The sequence below is a fragment of the Salmo salar genome, chromosome 16 (assembly GCF_965601325.2).
Source record: "Salmo salar chromosome 16, fSalSal1, whole genome shotgun sequence".
Taxonomy (NCBI): Eukaryota; Metazoa; Chordata; class Actinopteri; order Salmoniformes; family Salmonidae; genus Salmo; species Salmo salar.
The window spans coordinates 13,972,855-13,999,041 of record NC_138306.1 but is presented as its reverse complement, the minus strand read 5'-3'; the positions used below and the strand labels follow the sequence as shown (position 1 = coordinate 13,999,041).

The following is a 26,187-nucleotide window of genomic DNA, read 5'->3' as shown; positions in this document are numbered from 1 at the left end:
TCTCTGCTACCGCACAGCAAGCGGTACCGATGCACCAAGTCTGGAGCCAACAGTACCCTAAACAGCTCTACCCCCAAGCCATGAGACTGCTAAACAGTTACCAGGACAATTTGCAATGACCTTTTTTGCACTAACTCTTTTGACTCATCAGATACGTGGCTTCTACTGTTTATTATCTATCCTGTTGCCTAGTCACTTTACCCCTCCCTACAGTACCAGTCAAGAGTTTGGACACACGACTCATTCAAGGGTTTTTCTTTATTTTGCAATTTTCTACATTGTAGAATAATAGTGAAGACATCAAAACTGTGAAATAACACATGGAATCATGTAGTAATAATAAAAAAGTGTTAAACAAATCAAAATATATTTGATATGAGATTCTTCAAAGTAGCCACCCTTTGCCAAGGTGTTTTTTTTTTAAATACATTTTTATTTATCTAGGGAAGCCAGTTAAGAACACATTCTTATTTACAATGACGGCCTACACAAACCAGGGTCTGTAGTGACACCTCTATCACTGAGATGCAGTGCCTTAGACTGCTGCGGCACTCAGGGTAGGTTTGGGTAGGTTACTTTCTAAATGTAATCCGTTAGTTACCTGTCCAAAATTCTAATCAGTAACGTAACTTTTGGATTACCCAAACTCAGTAACGTAATCTGATTACATTCAGTTACTTTTAGATGACTTTCCCCTTAAGAGGCATTAGAAGAAGACAACAATGTAGGTTACCAATTTAACCACATCTACTGCAGGATAAATCAATGTTAAAGTTTACATAGCTGGTCATATATGGATGTTACATTTTACTTTGGGTTGGTTATGTAGGCTTCTTCTTTCTACTACATATAATAATACAATCTTTACATTAAAAACCAAAGTCTATCAGAATTACAGTCATTCCAATAAATGTTATACCCCTTGATCTTCAAGAATAGGACTTGGAAATATGGAAATATAGATTAGCCAAATTGTTTTACCTGAGCATAACCCCAAAACGAAGGCTTTATTAGCCAGCCCTAATCTGTTGTTTATGTTGTCATGGATGACTGATTGGGCTCATTGATTCCAGTTGAAAAAGAAATGCTGCTCTCATGGAATTGCATGGTTTGAGTACTACTGAAAAGTGCTATTTACATGTGAAAAATGAATGCCATATGCTGCATTTGCTATAGGCCTATTCTTTACTTTTTGTTGGCAACACTTTGATATCGTGATAATATGCAGCTGTTTAAAGGGTAAATCCACAGATGAAACAATAAATAAACGGCCATCCCGCCTGTTTTGGTAAAAAGCTGAGGGATGGGCCTGGAGAAATGTAACCACTCTCAGATGAATAGACAGAGCTATGGATGAAAGGACTGACCATCCATGATATCAACATGATTGTTTTAACCATGCTATGAGGTTATACAGTGTTAGTTTACGTTTACAAACATTAGAGAAAACCAAGCTTATATTTTGGGTTCTCATGGAGTGTGACAGTTGAACTAAGATCATGAGGCATTTATAAGTTATATTCTTCAAGAATCAATGGATATATACTGTATATATATACAGTACCAGTCAAAAGTTTGGACACACCTACTTATTTAAGGGTTATTCTTTATTTTTACCATTTGCTACATTGTAGAATTATACTGAAGACATCAAAACTATGAAATAACACATATGGAATCATGTAGTAACCAAAAAATTGTTAAACAAATCAAAAGAAAATTCATATTTGGGATTCTTCAAAGTAGCCACCCTATGCCTTGATGACAGCTTCGCACACTCTCAACCAGCTTCATGATGTAGTGACCTGGAATGCATTTTAATTAACACGTGTGCCTTGTTAAAAGTTAATTTGTGGAATTTCTTTCCTTCTTAATGTGTTTGAGCCAATCAGTTGTGTTGTGACAAGGCAGGGGTGGTATACAAAAGATAGCCCTATTTGGTAAAAGACCAAGTCCATATTATTGCAAGAACAGCTCAAATAAGCAAAGAGAAATGACAGTCCATCATTACTTTAAGACATGAAGGTCAGTCAATTCAGAAAATGTCAAGAACTTTGAAAGTTTCTTCAAGTGCAGTCAAACCATCAAGTGCTGTGATGAAAATGGCTCTCATGAGGACAGCCACAGGAAAGGAAGACCCAGAGTTACCTCTGCTGCAGAGGATAAGTTCATTAGAGTTAACTGCACCTCAGATTGCAGCCCAAATAAATGCTTCACAGAGTTCAAATATCAGACACATCTCAACATCAACTGTTCAGAGGAAACTGCGTGAATCAGGCCTCCATGGTCGAATTGCTGCAAAGAAACCACTACTAAAGGACACCAAGAAGAAGAGACTTGCTTGGGCAGAGAAACACGAGCAATGGACATTAGACCGGTGGAAATCTGTCCTTTGGTCTGATGAGTCCAAATTTGAGATTTTTGGTTCCAACCACTGTGTCTTTGTGAGATGGATGATCTCTGCATGTGTGGTTCCCACCGTGAAGCATGGAGGAGGTGTGATGGTGCTTTGCTGGTGACACTGTCAATGATTAATTTACAATTCAAGGCACACTTAACCAGCATGGCTACCACAGCATTCTGCAGCGATATGCCATCCCACCTGGTTTGAGCTTAGTGGGGCTATCATTTGTTTTTCAACAGGACAATGACCCAACACACCTCCAGGCTGTGTAAGGGCTATTTGACCAAGAAGGAGAGTGATGGAGTAAGAAGGAGAGTGATGGAGTGCTGCATCAGATTACCTGGCCTCCACAGTCACCCGACCTGGGAACTCCATCAAGACTGTTGGAAAAGCATTCCAGGTGAAGTTGGTTGAGAGAATGCCAAGAGTGTGCAAAGCTGTCATCAAGGCAAAGGGTGGTTACTTTGAAGAATCTCAAATATAAAATTCCATATGTTTTATTTCATAGTTTTGATGTCTTCACTATTATGTAGAAAATAGTTAAAATAAAGAAAAACCCTGGAATGAGTAGGTGTGTCCAAACGTTTGACTGGTACTGTACATAAGCAATATTTTTCTTTGAGAGGGAAAACATCTTTGATAGGCTGAATCTTTGGGTTTCTGTAGTGTTTATAAGTGCTTTCCAGTGCAACTGACAAAGTGTTTTATATTATTCTATTTATAAGGTTGCATACATTCAGAGGTTTTCTTTGTAAGGCATACAGTAATCTCTGAAGGCTGTCTCGAGAGACTAGCCTATACAGACATTTGCTGTACAACCCTCAGGTTCATAAGAGGTGTGGTCCTCAAGTAGGAATTGACAAGTCAAATTGATATACATATTCAAAAGGGTCATCATGCCACGTGCGGCCAAATCCAGTAGGGTAGTCACTAGTAGTGAAGTCACTTGTCTCTTCTGCCTGTGGAGCTGCATGGTGCTGTAGCCTTTTCCCTGCCCCAGAGGGCTGATTCTCTTCAGGTCCAGTGGAACTGGTAGCCTCTAGACAGTACCAGGCTCTCCGGGTCTCTGTCCTCAGCCCTCTCCTGCAGCCGCTGCTCCTCCAGCAGGCTGACCAGAGTGTCTCTCCTCTCCACCACCTTCATGATCTCTGTCAGCATCTCCTGTTCCTCCGCCAGCTCACTGGAGCTCTTCCTGGAATCTGCAAAGGGCCACAGCGGACAAAGGGCAGCGGTGCAAACGTATAACAGTTGTAACAGTGGTAAGTACAGAATGTGTAACTGCTGTGTACTACAATTGCACAGTACTACACTACAATTACACAGTGTGTGACCTATACCGTCTATGGACATCCTGCATCGTAGATCCATCTGTAGTTGACTCTGTCTGTCCTCCAGCTCGAGTTCCTGAGCACTAACAACAGACAAGACAACCCATTTCAAACACTCTTCACTCCATAAGGCGGTCACTGTCTGAGAATGCACTGTGCCTCTCATCTTTTCCTACTTACAATATGACCAGTTCCTCCTCGTAGCGTGCCAGTCTGTTCTTCTCCAGGACCAGCTTGAACCACATTTGAAGGAGCTCGTGCTCATCAGAGAGACCATCACCTTTGTCTGATAGAGGGAGAGAGCAAGGTCACAATCAGTTACCCCAACCCCATATAGAAGTTTGATCATCCCGTTTCTTCATTCCTCATTACGTCCAAGGTCGACTAATAAGCTCCCTGTCACAAGGTTATACAGTAGATGTACATAGTAATCGTCCAACTGTACATGAGCCTATAACGTAAATGGGTCATTCCATCAATTCGGTATAACTTGGTGGGGGGAAAAAACGCTCGATTTTCACCTGATTTTCACTTTTTGTAATAAAGAGCACACGTTCAACTTCATAAAAAGTGTTCTCCCATCTCAATAAATAAAAAATTCAAATGAATATAGAAAGTGCCTATTAAGTGCCAAATAAAGTAACAGGGTTGACCATAACAGGGTTGACGATTTCATCTTAAATCAGCCATAAATCCCCGTCACAAGGGGATTGGAAGCTTGTTGTGTGGAACAGAGAGTGGCATTTGAACGCAAGCTTCACAATTTGTATTTATTGTTCAAACATTTCTAGCATGTCTATTTATGCGTAACAGGGTTGGTGTGTTATGCTCGACCTGCTCAGTTTTCCACCACAAAACACCAGAAAATGGCCAAAAAGAGTAGAACCAGCTCACCTACTTATACACTATGATTTGACTATTAGATGTTCAATGTTTATTTTGAAAAAACACGTTTAAAAAGGAATAGTTTCACCATATTAGAGCAGGAGTTCAGTTCATGTAACAGGGTTGACCTTAAAATGAGGGAGAGACGTAAATGAATCACATGAAATAAATAATATTCAAAATTGACTTTGCCAAAGCAGCAAAATAACTAAGGCTTTACAATGAAGGTGAACCTGGAGAAATGTTGGGGTTAAGTGGGTTAAAACCTTCCTAGAAGTCACATGGAGGGATATGTCAAAATGCTGAATTTTGGCACCTCAGCTTTATTTGGCACTTCAGCACTGGTTGAATCAACATTGTTTCCACGTCATTTCAATGAAATTACATTGAACCAACGTGGAATAGACGTTGAACTGACATCTTAATGCAACCAACTTTTAAAATTCAATATTGGCCCACAATTTCTACTTAAAATCTCAAAAGGGACGCAGAAGGCAATCACTTCGTGGAACGACCTAATACTAACGCTAGCGACTTCATAAAGCACTTTATAATGGAACTTCGTAACTATCAGAGGAGCTTAAAAAGTTTACTTTTGAAAATGTAATAGCATGAAAGTGTAACGCGCAGACAACAGGCTAAAGGTATTTATTTAAACTGCATAAGCACATTCTCCATACTAGTGTGTCATTTAAACAAGTTAGTGGGTGACTGGATCCGGAGCAATGGATTTTTATGTCAAAGCTACTAACACGAAGAGTTAAATTAACTACAGATATCACATATTAGACATACTAACCCTAACCGTAACCCATTAGAAGAGTGTGTTTGATTGAACGACAGCTCCTCGTGCCTTTTGTAAATCTTCTGAAACATTATACCATCTTTGTTGTCATTCAGTTAAGAGGAAAGTCCTTCTCTACCATTGCCACATACTGTACAGCACTGTGACCCTTGCCTCCAAATACCCCTGCAAACATCCATTGATTTTTTTTGTTTGTTTTTACCTAGACAATAAATCTATTTTGATTGAGGAGAGTCAGACACAAAGTCTAAACTCTGAGAAAAAGCCTTGTGTTCCTTTCTCAAACTCAGAATCTTGCCATGCACATAAACTTGTCATTGTCTGACACCTACCCCCTGCCCTCTTTCTATCCATTTGGAGTATGTTAATAATGTAAATGAACAAAGAGTCTATTGAGCCAAGAGCCCTTCGCTATAATGCAATTATCCAAACAAAGCAAAAACAGCCACACAATGGCTGCCACTGCTGCATCACAAGAAAATATCTCTGTGTAGTTTTAGAATCAGAATTTGCAAGGTCATTCACTGTACTGAGAGGAGCCTGCCTGTTAATAGATCTGTCTCAATGGTACTTAGACAAGATACACTCAGTCATTCAGTGGAGGCTTTTAACATTGAGCCTGACTATTGAACAAAACGTGAGTTTACACAAAAAGGACTTTAGAAAGGAGATGTGCTTTCCATTTGAGAATAGAAGGAAAAACACTTGGATGAAACAATTGCATTACTCAGTTCTGTGTGCTTTTATGCACTGTAATCTAATTTAATATAATTGTAATAAAAGTAACAGCTAACTATGCTTAAACTCCCAATAATTCTTCATCTGAAGGGTGCAGAACAAACAAATACATTTCTGAGAAACGTATGAAAATCCCATTTACAATTCCGGCAAAACCCAATTAACCTTTGAGGACTATGATTATCAGTATAAAAATATTACTTGTTAAAAGGAATGACTGTTTTTCATTCTAAAATGGCTGTCTTTAATGGCTAACTTGTATATCACGATGTGCAGAGGTAATGAAACATGGGTAGCTTTCCCACCGCCCTCCTCTCTTCACAAGGCCAATTGCCACTGTAGTGTTTTCAAAACAATTTTAACTGGAGGTTATTTTGGTTATTTTGGTTATTTTGAATGCAAATGACTATAATTTGGTGGCATTTTTATTATGTATTTTCCTAGCAAAGGCATCAGAGTAGTTCTGACTGTAGACTACTCTAGATAAGGAAATTGAAATAATGATTAGAGAAGCATTGCCACTTTCAAACCCCACAGAAACAGGTCAACTAGAACGAGCATAGATCTTTCTGAATACAGTATTTCCGTGCCTCGACTGTATGTTCTTGGCTGAGGTCAAACAAAGATTAAGATGGTTCCATTATCAGCCATGCTTTTCTCCGCTCTCTATTCATAGCTCTGTCTTCACGTGCCATGTCTTTGTGTGTTACCTTCAGAGAATAAGGCATCTCTGAAGCAAGGACAAGGACGGCAACTTACTGAACATTCTGATTTTGACCCTTCCAATCCATTCTCCTAAATTCATAAAATTCTCTAGCCACGAGACAGCGATACGTCAACTGAACGGACACACTTTTATGTACTTCACTCATACTGTACACAGTGCAGCTGTTGGAATCCACACAGCATGGGATGACAAATGTACAGTACTCGCCAAAGGTACAGTACATGCAGTTGGGACTCAGCGTGGCTCACCTGGGGATTCGCCTCGAAGGACCTTCTCAATGGTCACCCCTCTCTCCTCCAGGTCCTTCTGCTTCTCCCCCACTTCCTCCAGCTGCCTCTGTATGACCTTCACACAATAAACAACCAGATCAGAATCAACCAAGACAGGCTCACAACGTAGCGCGACACATAATATTTATATTCCATTCATCTCCCCAACAAATCAAACACATTTGTGGAAGAGTTCATGAGTGATTCAAATGCATCAGGAAAAAGAAATCTATATAGATGGGTTAGCTGACAACGTCACGAAAATGATGTGCGCACTTCCATGGGGCAGAAGTCAGCGTGTTGTTGTGATACTGGATGGCCAGATTGTTAGCAAGAAGGACAAGAAACTACCATGTGGGGAATCGTAAGGGGCTCGTTTCAGCTCGTTTCATCTTGTTATTGATACCATGTCTTGTTTTAAGGTGTTTTGACTGATTTCATGTCAATGCTAATATGCTCAAATTCGATAGCTAGCTAACCAATAACTGTAACAAGGTATTTGAGAGACAACAAGTGCTCATTGTGTTTTCAATAAACATCAGGGACGAAATATAGCTTACATGTTGCCAATAATCTAAGCCAACCCGTATGTTTTGCCCCATAGTTGCGCATGCCTCGGTTTTGTTGCTAAACAACCAACCCGTCTATAAAACATGTAAATGAACGGCAAATGATCACAGAAGCCCCTTGTGTGGTAGTGCTGTTCTGTTGTTTATGTGCTCTACTGTACCTGGGCTCTGTGGAGTCTCTTCAGCTTCTCTCTCTTGTCCTGTTGAATCACAGTCTTCTCCTGCCTCCTCCTCTGTCTCTCTGAGCTCCCATGGGTCTAAACACAGAACAGCAAGACAGTGTCACATACCACTTACCTCAGCAGAGTTGAACCCTGTTTTCTTAGTCACAACTATTAGTGTTCTGTGCACAACAGTCATGCACTTATCCTGACCTGGCGGAAGTAGCAGAGATTGCTCCTAACAGAGAGGTGCAAAAAACAGTGCTCAAAATGAGAGGGTGGAGTGTGTGCGGTGAAGCCATGGCCCAGACCTACTACAACACCAGAGTGGGATTTCCTCCCTGTATGTAAAGTTATAAGAGCAGGTCATGATGTGCTCCTTCAGCCTTCCCAATAATCACTCTCTACTGGAGGATGGATTATCTGTTCCCCACCAGCCTCTTTATGCCTCCTCGGTATCCTCTACCCTGAGGAGAGCTGCATCTAAATCCCTGATCTGACCAGTGGAGGCTCCTCGGAGGAGGAAGGGGAGGACCATCCTCAGTGAAATTCATAAAAATAAAAACTGTAAAACATTAAAGTTATCCTTTTTAGAATAAACTATACTAAATATATTCACATCACCATATCATTGATTAAAACACATTGTTTTGCAATGAAGGTCTACAGTAGCCTCAACAGCACTCTGTAGGGTAGCACCATGGTGTAGCCGGAGGACAACTAGCGTCTGTCCTCCTCTTGGTACAATGACTTCAATACAAAACCTAGGAGGCTCTTGGTCTTCACCCCCTTCCATAGACTTACACAGTAATTATTACATCTTCGGGAGGACGTCCTGCAACCAATCAGAGCTCCTGGAGCATGAACTGACATGTTGTCCACCCAATCAAAGGATCAGATAATGAATCTTGTACTGAAAGCATAAGCTACAGCTAGCTAGCACTGCAGTGCAAACAATGTGTTGAGTAATTGACTCAGAGATAAAAAGACAATAGTTTAACAGTTTTCAACAAATACATTTCTTGAAAAATGAAGGAGAAGCAAGAGAGAGAGTGATTTTTTTCTCACTTTCAGTTTCACTTACTTACTTAGCAAGCAAATGCAGCTATCTAGTTTAGCCTACTCAAACACCCGGCTCAAACAGAGGGATGCCATGTTAGCTAGCTGGCTATGACTATCCAACACAACACTGAAACTCTTCCAAGTCAAGGTAAGCTTTTGGTTGTATTAATTGCCACCGGGGCCTGCCGGTGTAACTACTAAACTGCTTACTGACTATACACTATAACGTTACCCCATGATTGTAGCAGGTTTACTAACGCATTAGTTCTATTAGCTATGTTGACTAGGATGTTAATTTAGCTAATATGGGGTTAACGATGTAAGTTGTGTGCAGCGGTTTTGATATGGTTTGGCTTGGAAAGGTTTTTTCGCCTGGTCACATACAGCTGATGTGTTGTGCATTGAAGTCCACAAACGAAGGGAAAAGATGAGAGGAGGAGAGTGCATAGATGCAATAAGGAATACAAGGTAGCTGCTATGAATGTGAACTGTGTTTACGCGTGATCAGGGGTGTATTCATTCCACCGATTCTGTTGAAAAACGTATCTTAAACGGAAGCAAGCAAAAAAAAATAGAAAATGAATTTGTCCAATAGAAACTCTCGTTTGCAATTGTTGGACTAATGACCCTAGATAAGCTAGATGCAGGCAAGAGTGTGCAAGGCGGTATTGAATGCGTCACTGTCTGTCCATGTGTCACTGTCTGTCACCTTTTCTCTCGACCTGTGTGCACCTACGTTGTAAACGTTAATTCATAGGCTAGGTTATAGCAACCTCATGATGGGTATAGGGAAAATTTGAGTATCATGTAGTAGACTATACCTATCGATGTTACATTGAACTGGGTGAATGGAATATGAATGACAGACATCCAATATTCTGTAATAGAAACAAGGCCATGCTCATAAAAAAAAACGTCCTCCCTCATCTTAAACAGCACAGACCGCCACTGGATCTGACATGACATGGATTGGTGCTTTCACCCATTATTTAACATCATGATCAGTGATTACGTCCAAGAAAGGCAGGAAGGAATGATGCAAGAGTTTTGGAAGAGGGCTCTTACCTTCGGCTGGGACAAAGGTTTGGCTGGGACAAGCTCATCGTCACTTGAGGAGTTGGACTCATCCTTCTGCTGTTCGCTGGAGGCTGTTTATAGATGAGACGACACAAGGACATTAAACTGGAGCAGTGGTCTTCAAACTGTAGTTGTACACTCACTTCAACTATGTGATTTACATTGTTAGGTTCTAATTATCAGAGTAAGAACTCGACGGACACTATGAACGCTTAAACCAAGTTTATTCTTCCCAAAGGATCGAACAGCTGAATCGACAAAGATATGGTTATAATACTGGTGGTATATGTACCCCACTTTGGGTGGAGTCTCCTCCTTTTTGCTAAAACATTGCATCTTTATTGCTAGGCAGGAAACTAAGTGATATGGACAATAAACGGTTCCATTTCCCTTAACGTGACCTCAACCCCCTTATCCATGGCTCCCTCCTTATCAGTACTGCCACATGTGACCGTTTTCCCTGCACTCAGCCACTCCCCCAAGCTTAACTGCACCCACCATAACCCTTCCTCCTACAGATAACTCCTAGTGTAAACCCCCGGCTATGGCACCCCTCATGTCTCTATTATAACTAATGATTAATAATAGTTAAAGCTCAGAAATCCAAACCCATCAACATTAAACACCAAGTACAAGCTACTATTGTAATCTAATTTCTAGCATTTCATTATAGCATTGTAGCATTTAGTAGCCACGGATGGTAAAGGAGTAGAAGCATATCATAATGCTCATCACATCCTCCTGACCCCTGACCTTTGTTCCTGATGTTGGACAGAATGGTCCCGATGTCCTTCTCCAGAACCCCCGCTCCCATGCTCACCGGCCCCTCTCTCTTCTTCAGCCTAAGGTAGGAGAAGAAGTTGTGCTTCCTGGGCGGCAGTGAGGCCATGTCGTCTGTGGTGAAGGATCCCACGGACTTGTTGCTGCCTAGGGACACCTGGTCCAGTAGCGTGGGCAGGTCTGCGGGTCTATCACCCATGGAGGCCTTGCATGGGTGTGGGGTCGGCTGGCTCTTCTGACCCACTCCCACTGGTTCGGCCTCCTGGCTTTGAGCAGTAGCCCCAAACAGGGAGATAAAGCTGAAGGCGCCGTCAGACAGAGGCCTGGACTTGGTGGGCCCGTTGTTGTTCCTCCTGGTGACAACTGTGTTGGAGTCTGTGGTGGTCCCTGGTACTCCAAAAGACTTTCTGAAGGCATTTGCCCAAATCTGGAACATGGACGGTGCCGGCTGGGGCTGAGCTGGGACTGGCTCTGTCTCTGGGTCTACCTGAGGCAATGGGTCCTTCTGGAGGATCTGGTCCCCAGGTTTGTAGTGTTTGGATGGGTCTCCTCCTCCAGGGCTTCGGGCCTCTTCTGGAGTAACCAGGTTCCAGTCTAGGAGCTTCTGTTTCTCAGACAGGGACAGGGTCAGCCTCTTCTTTGGGCCGACTGCTTCCTGCAGCTGTGGCACTTTGGTGACAGGAGGCGCTTCTTTACCCATCGATGGATTCTGATTCGGAGAATCTGGAGGTAGTTTAGGACCATCATGGGAGACCTGCTGAAAAAATGCCAAAGTATTGTTTTATTGCTCAGTACCAAAGTATGTTTTATTGCTCAATTGCAACAGGTTTATACGTGAAATGTTTCTATAACATAGGAAATTGAGTATCTGTATGAATTTTGTGTTTTACTGGTGTTTCAATCACGTTGAAATCAAAGTTGTCCTCTTCAATGGTGGGCTCCTCTTTTTCTGTAGCGTTTTCATGTGAGAAGTGCCTCACCAGGATGAGAGGGAGAGCTAAAGGAGTAGAGTACAACATATACTGAACAAAAATATGAACGCACCATGTAACAATTTCAACGATTTTACTGAGTTACAGTTCATTTAAGGAAATCAGTCAATTGAAATAAATTAATTAGGCCCTAATCTATGGATTTCACATGACTGGGAAGCGGCGCAGTAATGGGTGGGCCGGGGAGGGCATAGACCCACCCACTTGGGAGTCAGGTCCACCCACTGGGGAGCCAGGCATAGCCAATCAGAATGATCCTTTCTCCACAAAAGGGCTTCATTACAGACAGAAATACTCCTCTGGCTGGCTGGTCTCAGACGATCCCGCAGATGAAGAAGCCGGATGTGGAGGTCCTGGGCTGGCGTGGTTACACGTCGCCTGCGGATTGCGAGGCCAATTGGACGTGCTGCCAAATTATCTAAAACTACGTTGGAGGTGGCTTATGGTAGAGAAATTAACATTCAAACCTCATCCACCAGAGCTGTTGCCAGTTCCTGCAGGCAGCATGCCAATTGTACCCTCCCTCAAAACTTGAGACATCTGTGGCATTGTGTTGTGTGACAAAACTGCACATTTTAGAGTGGCCTTTTATTGTCCCCAGCACAAGGTGCACCTGTGTAATGATCATGCTGTTTAATCAGCTTTTTGATATGCCACACCTGTCAGATGGATGGATTATCTTGGCAGAGGAGAAATGCTCACTGACAGGGATGTAAAGAAATATGTGCACAAAATTGGAGAGAAATAAGCTTTTTGTACACATGGAACATTTCTGGGATCTTTTATTTCAGCTCATGAAACCTGAGACCAAAACTTTACATGTTGTGTTTATATTTTTGTTCAGTATAGTTAACATACATTCATCAGAGCTCATACAGCAACACAGTGCTGTAGGTCAGACTTAACACACTACTCGGATGCATTCACATTAACATATGCTAAATAAACCTGTGTTGTCATTGTGCATAACATTAGGGTCATCACGCATGAATGACCAATCATGTGGAAAATTTTAAAATAATGTATGCAAAACCCTTATGGTTCAAGGGAGTTGAAGAAACCAGAATTATTGCGTTTCATCAGCAAGAGAGCACATTTATGTTGTTTATCCCGGAAAATGTCCCTTTTCTAAACACTAATCTAATCTCATTCAATTGTTGACAACTCCAGATAAAAACGAATATTAAAACTCTTTTCCCCAGAGATCACCAGCTCCCTCTATTGTGGCGAGAACAGCTCTGACACTCAGGCCTTCTCACTAACTTTAAAAGTGTTTTTCTTGCATGACGATACACCTTATATCCATCAGTAGAAAGTCATTAGTGGTCCGATTGGATTTTAATCTCCACTATCTTGCTCTATTTAACCATGGGGCTTTACAGTCCTTCAGGTCTAACTCCATAAATGGATGATGAGTTGGTATATACAAACTCCAGGGATAGCCCGCTGGAAGTATAGCTTACTACTGCATTGACAGCGAGAGAGTTGAAGGTCAGTGACCCATTGGGATTCTTAAAAGGCATGAAGTACGCACCGTAGGCCCCTAACTGCAACAGCTCTTTACAACACTTCTACAAAGCACAAACATCACAGAGCTAGTAAAGCCACAGTAGGGCATAAGAAGGGGTGAAATGATGCCTGTATGATAAGGACAGGAGTTGATGGATAGGCCAGATAATGTATAAGGATCATGTCAGATTGTCAACAGCAGATAGTCTACTCACTAGCACGGATCTTCCTCTTCCATCGGCTGTTCCCAGACAGGAGAGATGAATTGGAATCGGAAGGTTCTACAGGTGTGGGTAGGAGAGGGAGAGAACACGTAATAAGTAACACATACCGTACTGATCTGTGCCAACACATTTGAACTGGATGTCTGTCACACAACAATGATAAACGATGCTACAGTATAGTTCTGAATGTACATGTAAACTAAGCCAATGAGGAGATCTCGTTCCAGAGTTCCTCCAATTCAGCCATGGGGTGGCGTCACAAACCTAAAACTGAGCCCAGCCAAAGTAGCGTGGAGAACAGAACAGATGTGGTCTATAGACAGCCAACAGACAGCCCTATCCGTGCAGCCGAACAGAATGTTCAGGCCGTTCAGTGCTCAGGGCTCCCCATGCCAAGACAACTATTCAATTAATAAGGGAGAACGGCTTTGTCTGCCCCACCCAGATTTCAGAGCCTTAACTGGAGGAGTGAGAGTCTCACACTGGGGGAAACATAGCATGGTGAGCTGCTCCTAACTCACTCAGAGCATAATAAACAATGTCTATATCCCACAGGACCAGGGCTACATCGCTAAACGGATGGAATAATTTCCTACATGCTCTAGACATCCAGACTGATATCTGTAATGATGCTGGGAGAGAAGCTAGGCTGCTACAAGGCCAAGGCTGTGGACGGGGAGAATAGGGAAAGAGCGATTGCTGTAGCTAGGGAAAAATCAGAAGGCCAATGTGTTTCTCATGGCGGTGAATGTCAGGGAGACCTGCACACCTTTCTTCTCTTGTGCAGAATCTTGTGGTTGGAGAGAAGTATTCGAGTGGTCCTGTTTCTTCGAGTCGGCACTGCAAACGGTCATAGACAACAGACACAACGAGCAAATGGCAAATATCCATTTGGAATGTGAACAAGGACACATTCTGAGCATTGTGCTGTACTAGTGGACTCACGTCCTGTTGGTGTCCAGGTCCACTGTGTCCATGGCCTCCTCTGCCACCTCAGGCACCATGCGGGTGTACAGTCCATTCAACAGGCCCGTGTATCTGTAGTGACGCCCTGAAATCATACCCATTTTATTAGGCTATACAATCTGCTAGATTTAGTATAGCTATTTATGACATTACGTTTACCATAAACAAACAAGGATAGCTTTGGTGAGTAAGCTTTTTTGGAACGCTACTACTCTTACTACGTGTAATTAGGTCTGGCTCTTTTCTAACTGTCTAGTACACAGTCCCAGGTTACATTATTGCTATGGTAACAACAAACATTTGACCTTACTTTATACACTGAGTACATAAAACATTAAGGACACCTGCTCTTTCCATGACATAGCTTTCACCTGGATTCACCGTCAGTCTATGATCTCTTATTGATTTAACTTGTTAAATCCACTTCAAATCAATTGAGATGAAGGGGAGGAGAGAGGTTAAAGAAGGATTTTTAAGCCTCGAGACATGGCTTGTGTATGTGTGCCATTCAGAGGGTGAATGAGCAAGACAACATATTTAAGTGCCTTTGAACGGGGTATGGTGGCAAGTGCCAGGCACACTGGTTTGTGTCAAGAACTGCAACGCTGCTGGGTTTTTAACGATCAACAGTTTCCTGTGTGTATCAAGACTGGTCCACCAACCAAAGGACATCCAACCAACTTGACAATTGTGGGAAGCATTGGAGTCAACATGGGCCAGCATCCCTGTGGAACGCATTTGACACCTTGTAGAGTCCATGCCCCGACGAATTGAGGCCGTTCTCAATATTAGGAAGGTGTTCCTAATGTTTATTATAAACTGGGTGGTCTGAGCCCTGAATGCTGATTGGCTGACAGCTGTGGTATATCAGACCGTATACCATGGGTATGACAAAACATGTATTATTACTACTCTAATTACGTTGGTAACCAGTTTATAATAGCAATAAGGCACCTCGGGGGTTTGTGGTATATGGCCAATATACCACGGCTAAGGGCTGTGTCCAGGCACTCTGCATTGCGTGTTGCGTCGTGCGTAAGAACAGGCCTTAGCCGTGGTATATTGGCCATATACCACACCTCCTCTGGCCTTATTGCTTAAGTATACTCAGTGTATATTTGCATGAGTCAGCATGCAGTGAACAGTCTCATCGATACATTTTATACAGTTAACTGCCAAAATAATGGAAACACTTGAGTAAATGAGGGGTACAAAGTATATTAAAAGCATGTGCTTCCACACAGGTGTGGTAACATCCCATCATGCTTAGGGTCATGTATAAAAATGCTCGGCATTGTGACTAGATGAGTACAGCTACGACCGGAATATACTTTTCGTAGCAGGTTAGGAGAGCACTTTAGCTAACCTTAACCTCATTTTCCTAACATGCTACGTTAATTCTCCTAACCTATTGTGTAAGTTCTCCTAACCTGCTACGAAAGTCACTTCCGGTCGTAGCTGTATTCCACCTAGTCAGAACCATTATTTTGGCTACCATGGCTATGATCCCCTAGGAAGGACAATGCCCTCATCCACAGGGCATGAGTGGTCACTGAATTGTTTGATGAGCATTTTCCACCAACAAAACACCAAATAATGGAATTTTATGAAGGAAGAATGATGTCGCATCCATCCGATAGATTCTACAAGTGTCTGGAACTCTATGCCAAGGCACATTGAAGCTGTTCTGCCTCGTGGTGTCCCAACACCCTATTAAGACACTATGTTGGTGTTTCATTTATTTTGGAAGTCACCTGTATATACAGGTATAAATTGAGACTTTGGAAAAGCATCATGTTAAAACATAAAACATTTAAGAAACACCAACCATGTGACATGAAACATTACAGGGAACATTCATGCTAGTGATTACTTACAGAACCAAACTGAAGCCATGTTGACATTGTTTTATACATTCTTTTGAGAAGTTCCTCCAATTAGTTTAATTACATTTGCTAACCATAAAGAAAAGAAAAAAACCTATACAAACATTATCTAGATATATACGTAAATATATGGGGCATGCTCAGTATCGGAATCAACTGAATGGATTATTTAGGTTGTGTAGTATATTGTGGAAGTGTGCGTGCGTGTGTAATTATCGAGGCAACACAGCTTCAACACACATACATGAACGATAGCCTACTTAACCTATATGGTAATTCCCCAAACATTGATTGTCAGATTTAGGTTAGGATTCCAATGCAGAATAACAGAAAAGCACCACTTGCAAATAAACTCTTATAATGCAGACCAGATTTGACCCAGAGGTGACCCAACAGGAAAGATGAGAAAGACCCTAAAGACAAAGCCATAAAGTGAAAGGATACATGCAATGGTCTATTACTATTATTTGATTTCAGTTCATAGTTGAGATGCTTTTGTATTAGGTCTAATGTATCGTTTGTTGTTGTGGCAGTAAGTGACTGTGCTATTTGGATTTAAAAAAATTCAGATGTGGTTAAGTGCATGGGAATGTGCCAGTCAACAAATGACAGTACTTTTTTTGTGAACAGAGGTTGTTTTTAACAGGGTTATTAATGTGAGGCTGCTGGTGAAAAAAAAAAAAAAAAAAAAGCTTTTTTTTTTTAAATGCCTTTTTTTCCAAAGTCTTTGATATTTAAATTGTTAATTCTGCTGTTAATTTGAAAGCTGTGAGAATGTTATAAATGTAATGGATCAACCATGAAATGCTATATGACAACCATAAACAGCAAATTTTTAACAGCTTAAGCCATGGATAATAGCTGGTAAATTTTGCAAGTAAAAAAATTTATAAAAAAAGGGAGGAAGCAAGTAACTTCTGTAATCAAATCAATTTATTTATACTTACAGCTTTAAATAGCATAAATTAAGCAACCCGTTTATTCACTATGGAAACATACAAGGTAGCAGACAAATTCTTAAACAACTAAAATGTACGACAAAATATTCTAGAGCTGACATGCAGAATTGTGCCCCCCCCCCCCCCCCAAAAAAATAGGATCCTCTCAAGCGCAATGAGATCAGCTTTGTGTATTAGGAGGAACATGAGAGAGCCTTTGAGAAGGTTTCTGAGAGGTAAGCACCTTCTGCAACAGAGAATCACAAGGGGACATACAGAGAAGTAGAGACAGGGAGGTTATCATGTGTCAGATGGGTTGAAAAAAACTGCATGCCAAAAACGTAGAGGCATGCGGACCTTGAGCATGTGGGTTAGCTTGGAGGAATGGAAGGCTTTCGAAACATGCGTCAATTAACAAACAATGCGTGGCTAACTAAATTAACTCGTTGTCATACACAGGACCCATGCCTAGTTCTCAACATGAATAGTACATGTGGGGTTAAGAAGAGCTATGAAGGCAGCTAATGCAAAGCAACACTATTGATCACGTGACCCAAGCAGGCCATCACCTTCCTGCAGCCACAATTCAGCCAATCAGAGGTTGCAGCATTGGAAACTTGAAACAGTCTACATATGAAGTGAAAGAAAGAATGGAGGAATGAAAATGGGGATATATGGAAGGGAAAACATAAGACACACAAGTACTTAGAATCACAAATTAAATAAAAGCTTTGTTGCATCACTGTACCATAACAGATAATTAGCAGAAAAATAAGTAATAACTGTACTACCAGAACAAGCTATTGATTGAACATCTACAACACTTCAGCAAAAACATTTGTGATTGTTCACATCTTAGAATATGTGCAGAACTGTGCATTAATTCCAAGGCTTTTGAAACCAGCAACAAAAGCAAAAAAAAACTATAACTAAATATTTTAAATAAAAATATATTTTTGGCAGAATTTGCTACAGTACCTGGTGTAGGAAGTAAAAATTTGAATCCTCTCAGTCTTTCCAGACATCTCTGTTTCTACCCCACTTATCTAATATTTTACAACAATAAGAATCCGTTTTTCAAACAGATACATCTAAAATCAAATGAGTGTTCCATTAAACGGCCTAGACAAATCAAAAATAATACTGTGTGAAAGCTGTTTTAAAACCAAAAATGTACACATTAAAAAATTCCAACAAAATAGTCTCCAGAATCATCTTAATTACAGAAAAAAAAGCTATTGTCAGAAAATAAATACTGTTTGGCATTTCCATTGCACATGTGCAATATAGCAGTGCATTTCAAGAAGCATTGCAGGACTTCCTTCTCTAACTTCCCACATCACAAGCACACCAGGCACTACACACAGGCCTTAGCAGCCCCTCCAAGTCAACTAAAGTGCTTTTAGTGGATCCTTTCGTGGATTACTTAGGAGTTAAAAATACAAGTGGAACCCAAACATAAGCATGGGAATACTGAAATAAAAGACTTCAAGCAATTGAAAAGATGCATGACCGCAAATGCTAAGGACCATGTGTCACACTTGCTATAATACTTTGATGAACAAACAGATGTGTTTCTCGGCGTCAAATCAAAATCATGGAAGAACAAATAAGACTTTTGAAATTGAACCAGTCTGCATAGAGCATTGTACAGACTGTGAAGCAAGTGCCTGTGCTATAGCAGCGAGTACAGTACAAGTGCATCATTAAGTCCATGAGACCCAGAGGCCCAGCGGCATCAGGCTCTGCCCCCTCTAGGTGAGCCTGAGGCCTAGGCACTGCTGAGCTTAGTGCAGTAGGCCGTGAGGCTGAGGCTGCTCAGCCTCCATGTACATCTGGCCCAGGAGCTCGTGCAGTATGCTCAGTAGGGGCATGCCCAGACTCAGCAGCTCGTACAGGAAGCCGTAGTCCTCCGAGTGGTCTATGAGGTGGAGCCCTGCCTGGCCAACCGCCCCATGCACCCAGCGGGCCAGCTGGCAGGGCGTCCCACACACTGCCCGGCCCGCGTGCAGCGGCCAACGCAGGCTTCTCCTAAGGAAGGAACTCAGGGTACCTGAGGGCTGGCTCTGCAGGCTGTCCGTGGCCGAGTAGGGGTCACTCCGGTCTGGCGAAGACGTCAGACGTCCCTGGTCCTCCTGTGTGTGATAGACACAACATACAATTGAAATCAGACCAGGTAAAACACATAAAAAGAAATCCAAAATAACATGAATACCTCATAAGTAAAAATGGCTGTGCTTATGTTTGGCTGTTACTGAAAGCCGTTTACCGTTCTCCTCAAGAACTTGCTTGAACTTTGTAGGCTGGACCGACGCTGAGAATAATGAGGCTTGCAGTAAAACTTGCCTGAAACACAAAAAAAAACACAAAAAAAACATGCCGGCTGACACTAAACATCAAATTAATTCACAAACCGCTTTTGTCCCCAGGTGGGAGAGTGGCTGGTGTCTGGGTGTGTCAGCATCATACCGTGTTGGGAGTCGTAGGCGTGTCCTCCCAGGCGTAGTGTGGAGCTGCAGACGTCACAGCGGAAACACTCCCTGTGGAAGAAGTGGCCCTCAGCGCTGAGTCGCTCCATCACGTACACACGCTTGGAGCAGAAGTGACATGTGTCACTGCCTCCCAGGTTCTGAGGGAACTCCTTCCGCACGATACACTGTCAGGAGACAGACAACAGCAGCCGGTTAGTGCTACGGTGAGAACAACGTAATAGGCAAGCTGTTACCGTAGTTGTCTACTGCTAACAATGAGGATGGTTGAGGGCCATATGAAGTGAGTCATTGAGCATTGTTGGTTCTAAACTCAGCAACAAAAGAAAATGTCCCTTTTTCAGGACCCTGTCTTTCAAAGACAATTCATAAAAATCCAAATAACTTCCCAGATCTTCATTGTAAAGAGTTTAAACACCGTTTCCCCATACTTGTTCAATGAACCATAAACAATTCATGAACATGCGCACCTGTGGAACGGTCGTTAAGACACTAACAGCTTACAGAAAGTAGGCAATTAAGGTCACAGTTAAGAATATGTAAGACACTAAAGAGGCCTTTCTACTGACTCTGAAAAACACCAAAAGAAAGATGCCCATGGTCCCTGCTCATCTGCGTGAACGTGCCTTAGGCATGCTGCAAGGAGGCATGAGGACTGCAGATGTGGCCAGGGCAATGAATTGCAATGTCTGTACTGTGAGACGCCTAAGACAGCGCTACAGGGAGACAGGACGGAAAACTGATCATCCTCGCAGTGGCAGACCACGTGTAACAACACCAGAAAAGGATTGGTACATCCGAACATCACACCTGCGGGACAGGTACAGGATGGCAACAACAACTGCCCGAGTTACACCAGGAACGCACAATCCCTCCATCAGTGCTCGGACTGGCCGCAATAGGCTGAGAGAAGTTGGACTGAGGGCTTGTAGGCCTGTTGTAAGGCAGGTCCTCACCAGACATCACTGGCAACAATGCCGCCTATGGGTACAAACCCACCGTCTCTGGACCAGAGAGGACTGCACTGAGCACTTTTTTCCCCCCTCCAGGAGCGACGTTCGGATTTGCGTTTATCGTCAAAGGAATGAGCGTTACACAGAGGCCTGTACTCTGGAGCGGGATCGATTTGGAGGTGGAGGGTCCGTCATGGTCTGGGGCGGTGTGTCACAGCATCATCGGACTAAGCTTGTTGTCATTGCAGGCAATCTCAACGCTGTGCATTACAGGGAAGACATCCTCCTCCCTCATGTGGTACCCTTCCTGCAGGCTCATTCTGACATGACCCTCCAGCATGACAATGCCACCAGCCATACTGCACGTTCTGTGTGTGACTTCCTGCAAGACAGGAATGTCAGTGTTCTGCCATGGCCAGCGAAGAGCTTGGATCTCAATCCCATTGAGCACGTCTGGGAGGGCTAGGGTCATTCCCCCCAGAAATTTTCCGGGAACTTGCAGGTGCCTTGGTGGAAGAGTGGGGTAACATCTCACAGCAAGAACTGGCAAAGCTGGTGCAGTCCATGAGGAGAGGCACTGCAGTACTTAATGCAGTTTGTGGCCACACCAGATACTGACTGTTACTTTTGATTTTGACTCCCCCTTTGTTCAGGGACACATTATTCCATTTCTGTTAGTCACATGTCTGTGGAACTTGCTCAGTTTATGTTTCAGTTGTTGAATCTTATGTTCATACAAATATTTACACATGTTACGTTTGCTGAAAATAAACGCAGTTGACAGTGAGAGGATGTTTCTTTTTTTGCTGAGTTTATATAGCACCCTTTCTTCTAACAGTGTACAATATTAAGTGGTGGTGTGACCACCTAACAAGTCTCAACACCTAACCATAACGTGGATGTTAAGGCAGGCAGTGAAACTAGTGCAACTGTAGCTGAATAATATAACATGGAATGGGAACTTATTTCCTAATGTGTCATATTAGTAGGGCATTTCTCCAGCCCAGTGAGAGATGATAATGAATCAACAACAGAGATGATGAATCAACAATTCTCGGGACCATAACAGAGAACTAACTGGTCAAATACATTGGTTTCACAAAGCTCTACACAAGATCGCATTTCGCTTTTGCTTTGCCTGCATAGCGAGGCAAAGCAAAACACTGTTCACTGCTCTAGACCTGAAGACCTGAAGTGGGGCCAAACACTGTGTGAACAGGCACCCACATGAGTGCATGGAGTTACTACTGCTGTGGCCCCTGAAGGCCCTTTACACAAAACACCATGGCTCATGACTGGAGAAGTCCCAGTAAGATTCAGGTCAGAATGTTTTACAGTTTACAGTGAACAGCATCATCTTTCCTACTAATAACAGATGTCTACTGCTACAGGATACTACATGACATGATTGTTGTTTAGAAGGTCACCAAAACTCCTGAAGCTTGTGGTGGTAATAGATATAGAGCCCACTTTTGTGTGTCTTGTGATGTATATTCCCACTGGGCTGTGTTGGCACAAACATAATTGTTAGTCACACTGTGCTTACCGGCAAGGCATTAGGCCTGTGGTCAGTTTCATAAAGGATGGCTAGAGTTTCAGCCCTAGCACCTATGTGAGAAGAGACCTTCCCAACTGTCCTCTAACAGAACCCAGTCACAGAGGTAGAGGGAGAGAGCAGCACAAAGATGGAGAAATTAAGGGGAAAAAAAGAGAGGAAGAAGGAAACAGAAAAAGTAAGGATCAGAATAGTATAGATGAAGGAAAACAAAGACATGTATTTCTACTCAGACATGAGAGGAGATGCAGAAATCATGCAGACAGTGAAGTTGTTACTCCTACCTGTTTGGCAGGCTTAGAGGGCTCAACAGGACAGCTTTCAGATTGATCAATTGTTTTTTTAATCATTACGCTTGGTGCAGCACTCCCATTGCACTAAAACCAACAAAACATGGTACGAGTGAGCCGATTTAATATATGTACACTAAGAAGCTTCTATTTTTTACATTTCAAATTTTTACTGATACCTGTTGGGCAGACTAAGGGTTCAGCTCGATAACACTCCGATCTAGTTATTCTGCTAGAGACTCAGCATTCCCATTGCACTAAAAGCTAAATAAATGATGTTCAGAGTGAGCTGACGCGACAGTGTCTTCTGTTCTTACCTGTCAAATGTAGAGTGAGATTTTTACTGATACCTGTTCGGTGGACTTTAAAGGGCCAGCTTCGTAACGCTCAAATCGATTGATTGGCTTTTGAATACTTGATCCAGCACTCCCATTGCACTTAAATCATCAAAAATACAGTGAGCTGACTTAAGTCTTTTTTCCCCCTATTTTTACAAATTCGTTTTTTTTTTTTTTTTTACTGAAACCTGTTTGTCAGGCTTGAATGTTTCATAATGACAGCTTTCGAATCGATCAATTGACTTTTGAATGAGTCTACTTAACGAAGCATTCCCGTTGCACTAAAACCAATAACAACATGGCCGGAATGAGTTGAGTCTTTCTTCTATTCTTATACTTCAAATGCATTTCAAATTACTGGTACCTGTTCGGCAGACATGTCAGGCTTGAAGGGTTCAGCTTGATAACTCACAGGACATTCGATTGGCGTTTGATTGAGTCTACTTGATGCAGCACTTCCATTACACTAAAACCATAAAAAACATTGTCAGAGTGAGCTGATATTTTTTAGGTTTGGGCTGGTCAGGACCACAACAAGGCACTGCTAGTGGCAGTCGTTTTTTACCTTGTAATGATGCACAGGAGATGTTGGGGTAAGAGAAGAGAAGCAAGAAAGAGCAGACGGTTCAGAGACAGGGCGTATTGAAGTGATTTTAGGAACAAAGGCAGATCGATCCGTCTGTAAAAAAAAGGGTTCATATCAGAAATGAGAGCAATCTCTAAAATATCTAGCCCTTCACATCCCACCCCAAAAATACTGAGGAGATGCAAGCTGAATATAAGTAGGAGTGGAACAATTGGTCAGAGAAAAATTAAACAGCTCAAACCTTTATCTTTTCTAGTGAAGATATTAATGTTCACTCATTAGTATCATCACGGACCACTTTCATCATGCAGAGAGAAGTCACCTGACCTGGAATTCTCAGAACTAACACCATGGAAACAAGACATGCTGCTAGAAAACAACCTCTGCCAACAAATGGATTTAAAATGGATTACCAAGCTGTTACCAGCCTTCAAAAACATGCTCCACTCTCAGTAAAATGTGAGTAAGTTTGACTGGTGACATTGTATCCTTCTAAACAGTCTGAGACGGTCAAACAGAACTTGTGTACAGGGTCACAAATATACTGTGCCTCATTTCCTTAGATGGGGTTAGACAGGCAGGCAGGCGGGCGAGGGGTGGCGCTACACTTTCACCTTATACTCTTTCATTAGAGGAGTCTCGGACTCAGGAAACATCGAACGCAGAAGCACAGCCCTCTCCTTTATACTCTTCCTGTTAAATTCCCCGGTAGTTACGGTTTGCACTTTTTTCTTTAGAACAGCAACAAGGAAAGGAAAGAAAAGCAAGTGTGAAAGTCAGAAACGGCAGGAAGTAGGCAAATAAATACTGAACAGCAAACATAATCCATAGTAAAGCTGATGATGTGGGGTATGGCAATTTTGAATCCTCTGAACAATTCTGTTTTTGTTGCCGAGTTGTGCTGTCTGCTAGACTTTTGTGGCTAAGGCACATGTGGATTTACTATTTTGAATGGCCAACAAAATCTATTTCCACGCAAAAAAAAATGTTTTATTGTGAGAGTGCAGAAGGCATAGCTGTGAATGGGGCTAACATGATGTGTCCAGACAGATATAATGGAGGCTCATTGTCACCTGGCTCATCTTGTCCTCCAGCTTCTCTAGGCACTGGCCCATCCCTGTGGGGTCAGGAGAAGGTTGTTCTGGGTAATCTACGTCATCTGGGGTTTCGGTGTGTGGAATCCACACTCTCTGCTGCACCAAGTCTGCGCGCGGAGAGGCCTGTGTTTGATCATCATGTGGAGGAGGACTCCAGGACCTTGTTGGAACGTGAAGGGGAGTCGGTTGCGCCACGGTTGCAGGCTCTTCTAAGAGTCGCATATAGATGGACGGCTGAAAGCAGATATACACACAAAGCAATGTGTGAAGCAGCACAGACCTCCAACCAGTAGAGGGCGAACCTCCAGGGTGGCGTAAAAGGGGTGTCTTTTCAATGACTCTTGGTCTAGAAGACTATTGGTTCTTTTGTTGTTAACATAGGCTCTATGTTAGGGGGGGGGATTTATTGAGTTTATGATGCAGCGGCTGACCCTTCATGGTCCCAACACACACCAGAGTGACGTGACTGTACCTGCCACTTGGGGCGTGGGGGTGGAGGCGAGGGAGGGGGCTGTTCCTTGGGCTTAGCGAAGCGAGGGTTCTCCATCATATCCAGAGAAGGGGATGAAGGATGGCTTGAATCAGAGTCTGAGTTCAAATCAGACTGACAGAGCAGCAGACACGAGATAAGGCAGGAAGGGAAGGACGAGCAGGAGAAGAAAAAAAGATAAAGTAGTGCAGAATGATTTGTTTCTGTAGTTCCATTCAAAACCACACCCTGCCGTCATCCACCCATTGCATAAAGTGTAATGGGTCTGATCCTGATTGGTTAAAACCGCATTCCAGCCGTGTCTATTCCACAAGTTACCACAGGCTAAATCTATGACGTTAAAATGCCTATTTACTCTGTTCCATCTGACTGAGCAATCCACTGTGTCTCTTCAGCCCAGACAGGTCATTTCTAAAACTTTTTCTCCACTATAAAAAGCATATATATTATTTTTTTTACTAACATTTACTTTAACAGCAGAGATTTGTATAAACCTTGCTGTCTGCTTTTCTCAGCCAGTCGAAATCATGAGTCAGTTCTTTGTATATATCTATAAAAATGATGCTATCATTACAAAACAGGCAAAACAAAATGAAGTGCAGCTAGTTTGCCGTCTTTACAGCCTCCGTTTGAAGTGATTGTTAGCTGTGTTGTTGGCTAGCTCCTCTGAATAACAGTGTCTTGACGAGGGAGCACATTTTCTACACCAGGCAAAGTCAAGCATTATTAGCTCAATGTTATGGATGTTGCCAAATAAAATGTCACTAGAAAACATCTTAAACAAATTCAAATGCAGCTACTTTGCTGTTATTCTGGCTGCACTGTTTGACATGACTGTAAGTTATGTTGGCTAGCTAGCAAGCAAGGGATAAGAACGTTGCCAGCCAGTATGGCAATGGAACGAACGACTGGGTCAAGTCCATAAACACAGAACAACCGGGTCGCGTCTCTGGCAACCGAACTGATAGAACGAAGAACCAGCCGGCTTGGGTAGCAACCCTAGATTTGTGTCGGGACTATATCTTGTGGAAGGATGAAATGGTATGAATAAATTCATCAAAATATATTT

The 26,187-nt window shown here is 42.4% G+C and overlaps 1 protein-coding gene across 16 annotated transcripts in view; it reads right to left on the bottom strand.

Annotated features, from left to right (window-relative positions):
- Window positions 1-239: 239 nt before the first annotated feature.
- The window catches only part of LOC106573205 (protein-methionine sulfoxide oxidase mical2b-like), a 77,471-nt gene continuing 51,523 nt past the window's right edge, over window positions 240-26,187 (bottom strand). For 8 of the 16 annotated variants that reach the window (XM_014148021.3, XM_082962543.1, XM_045696963.2 and 5 more), the window contains 22 exons: window positions 25,101-25,232; window positions 24,605-24,862; window positions 24,146-24,262; window positions 23,511-23,624; window positions 23,310-23,411; window positions 22,958-23,044; window positions 22,602-22,694; window positions 22,309-22,401; window positions 19,790-19,976; window positions 19,590-19,666; window positions 19,374-19,455; window positions 14,476-14,581; window positions 14,300-14,370; window positions 13,522-13,587; window positions 11,696-11,802; window positions 10,779-11,562; window positions 10,014-10,096; window positions 7,887-7,982; window positions 7,136-7,232; window positions 3,913-4,018; window positions 3,742-3,815; window positions 240-3,603 (listed from right to left, as the gene is read on the bottom strand). In XM_014148021.3, coding sequence (XP_014003496.3) covers window positions 3,419-3,603; window positions 3,742-3,815; window positions 3,913-4,018; window positions 7,136-7,232; window positions 7,887-7,982; window positions 10,014-10,096; window positions 10,779-11,562; window positions 11,696-11,802; window positions 13,522-13,587; window positions 14,300-14,370; window positions 14,476-14,581; window positions 19,374-19,455; window positions 19,590-19,666; window positions 19,790-19,976; window positions 22,309-22,401; window positions 22,602-22,694; window positions 22,958-23,044; window positions 23,310-23,411; window positions 23,511-23,624; window positions 24,146-24,262; window positions 24,605-24,862; window positions 25,101-25,232 — 3,117 coding nt within the window. In that variant the 3' untranslated portion in view covers window positions 240-3,418. Of the gene's footprint in view, window positions 3,604-3,741; window positions 3,816-3,912; window positions 4,019-7,135; window positions 7,233-7,886; window positions 7,983-10,013; window positions 10,097-10,778; window positions 11,563-11,695; window positions 11,803-13,521; window positions 13,588-14,299; window positions 14,371-14,475; window positions 14,582-17,297; window positions 17,568-19,373; window positions 19,456-19,589; window positions 19,667-19,789; window positions 19,977-22,308; window positions 22,402-22,601; window positions 23,045-23,309; window positions 23,412-23,510; window positions 23,625-24,145; window positions 24,263-24,604; window positions 24,863-25,100; window positions 25,233-26,187 lie in introns of those variants that run through there. The other 8 variants (XM_045696967.2, XM_045696966.2, XM_045696968.2 and 5 more) reach the window with 8 other exon arrangements.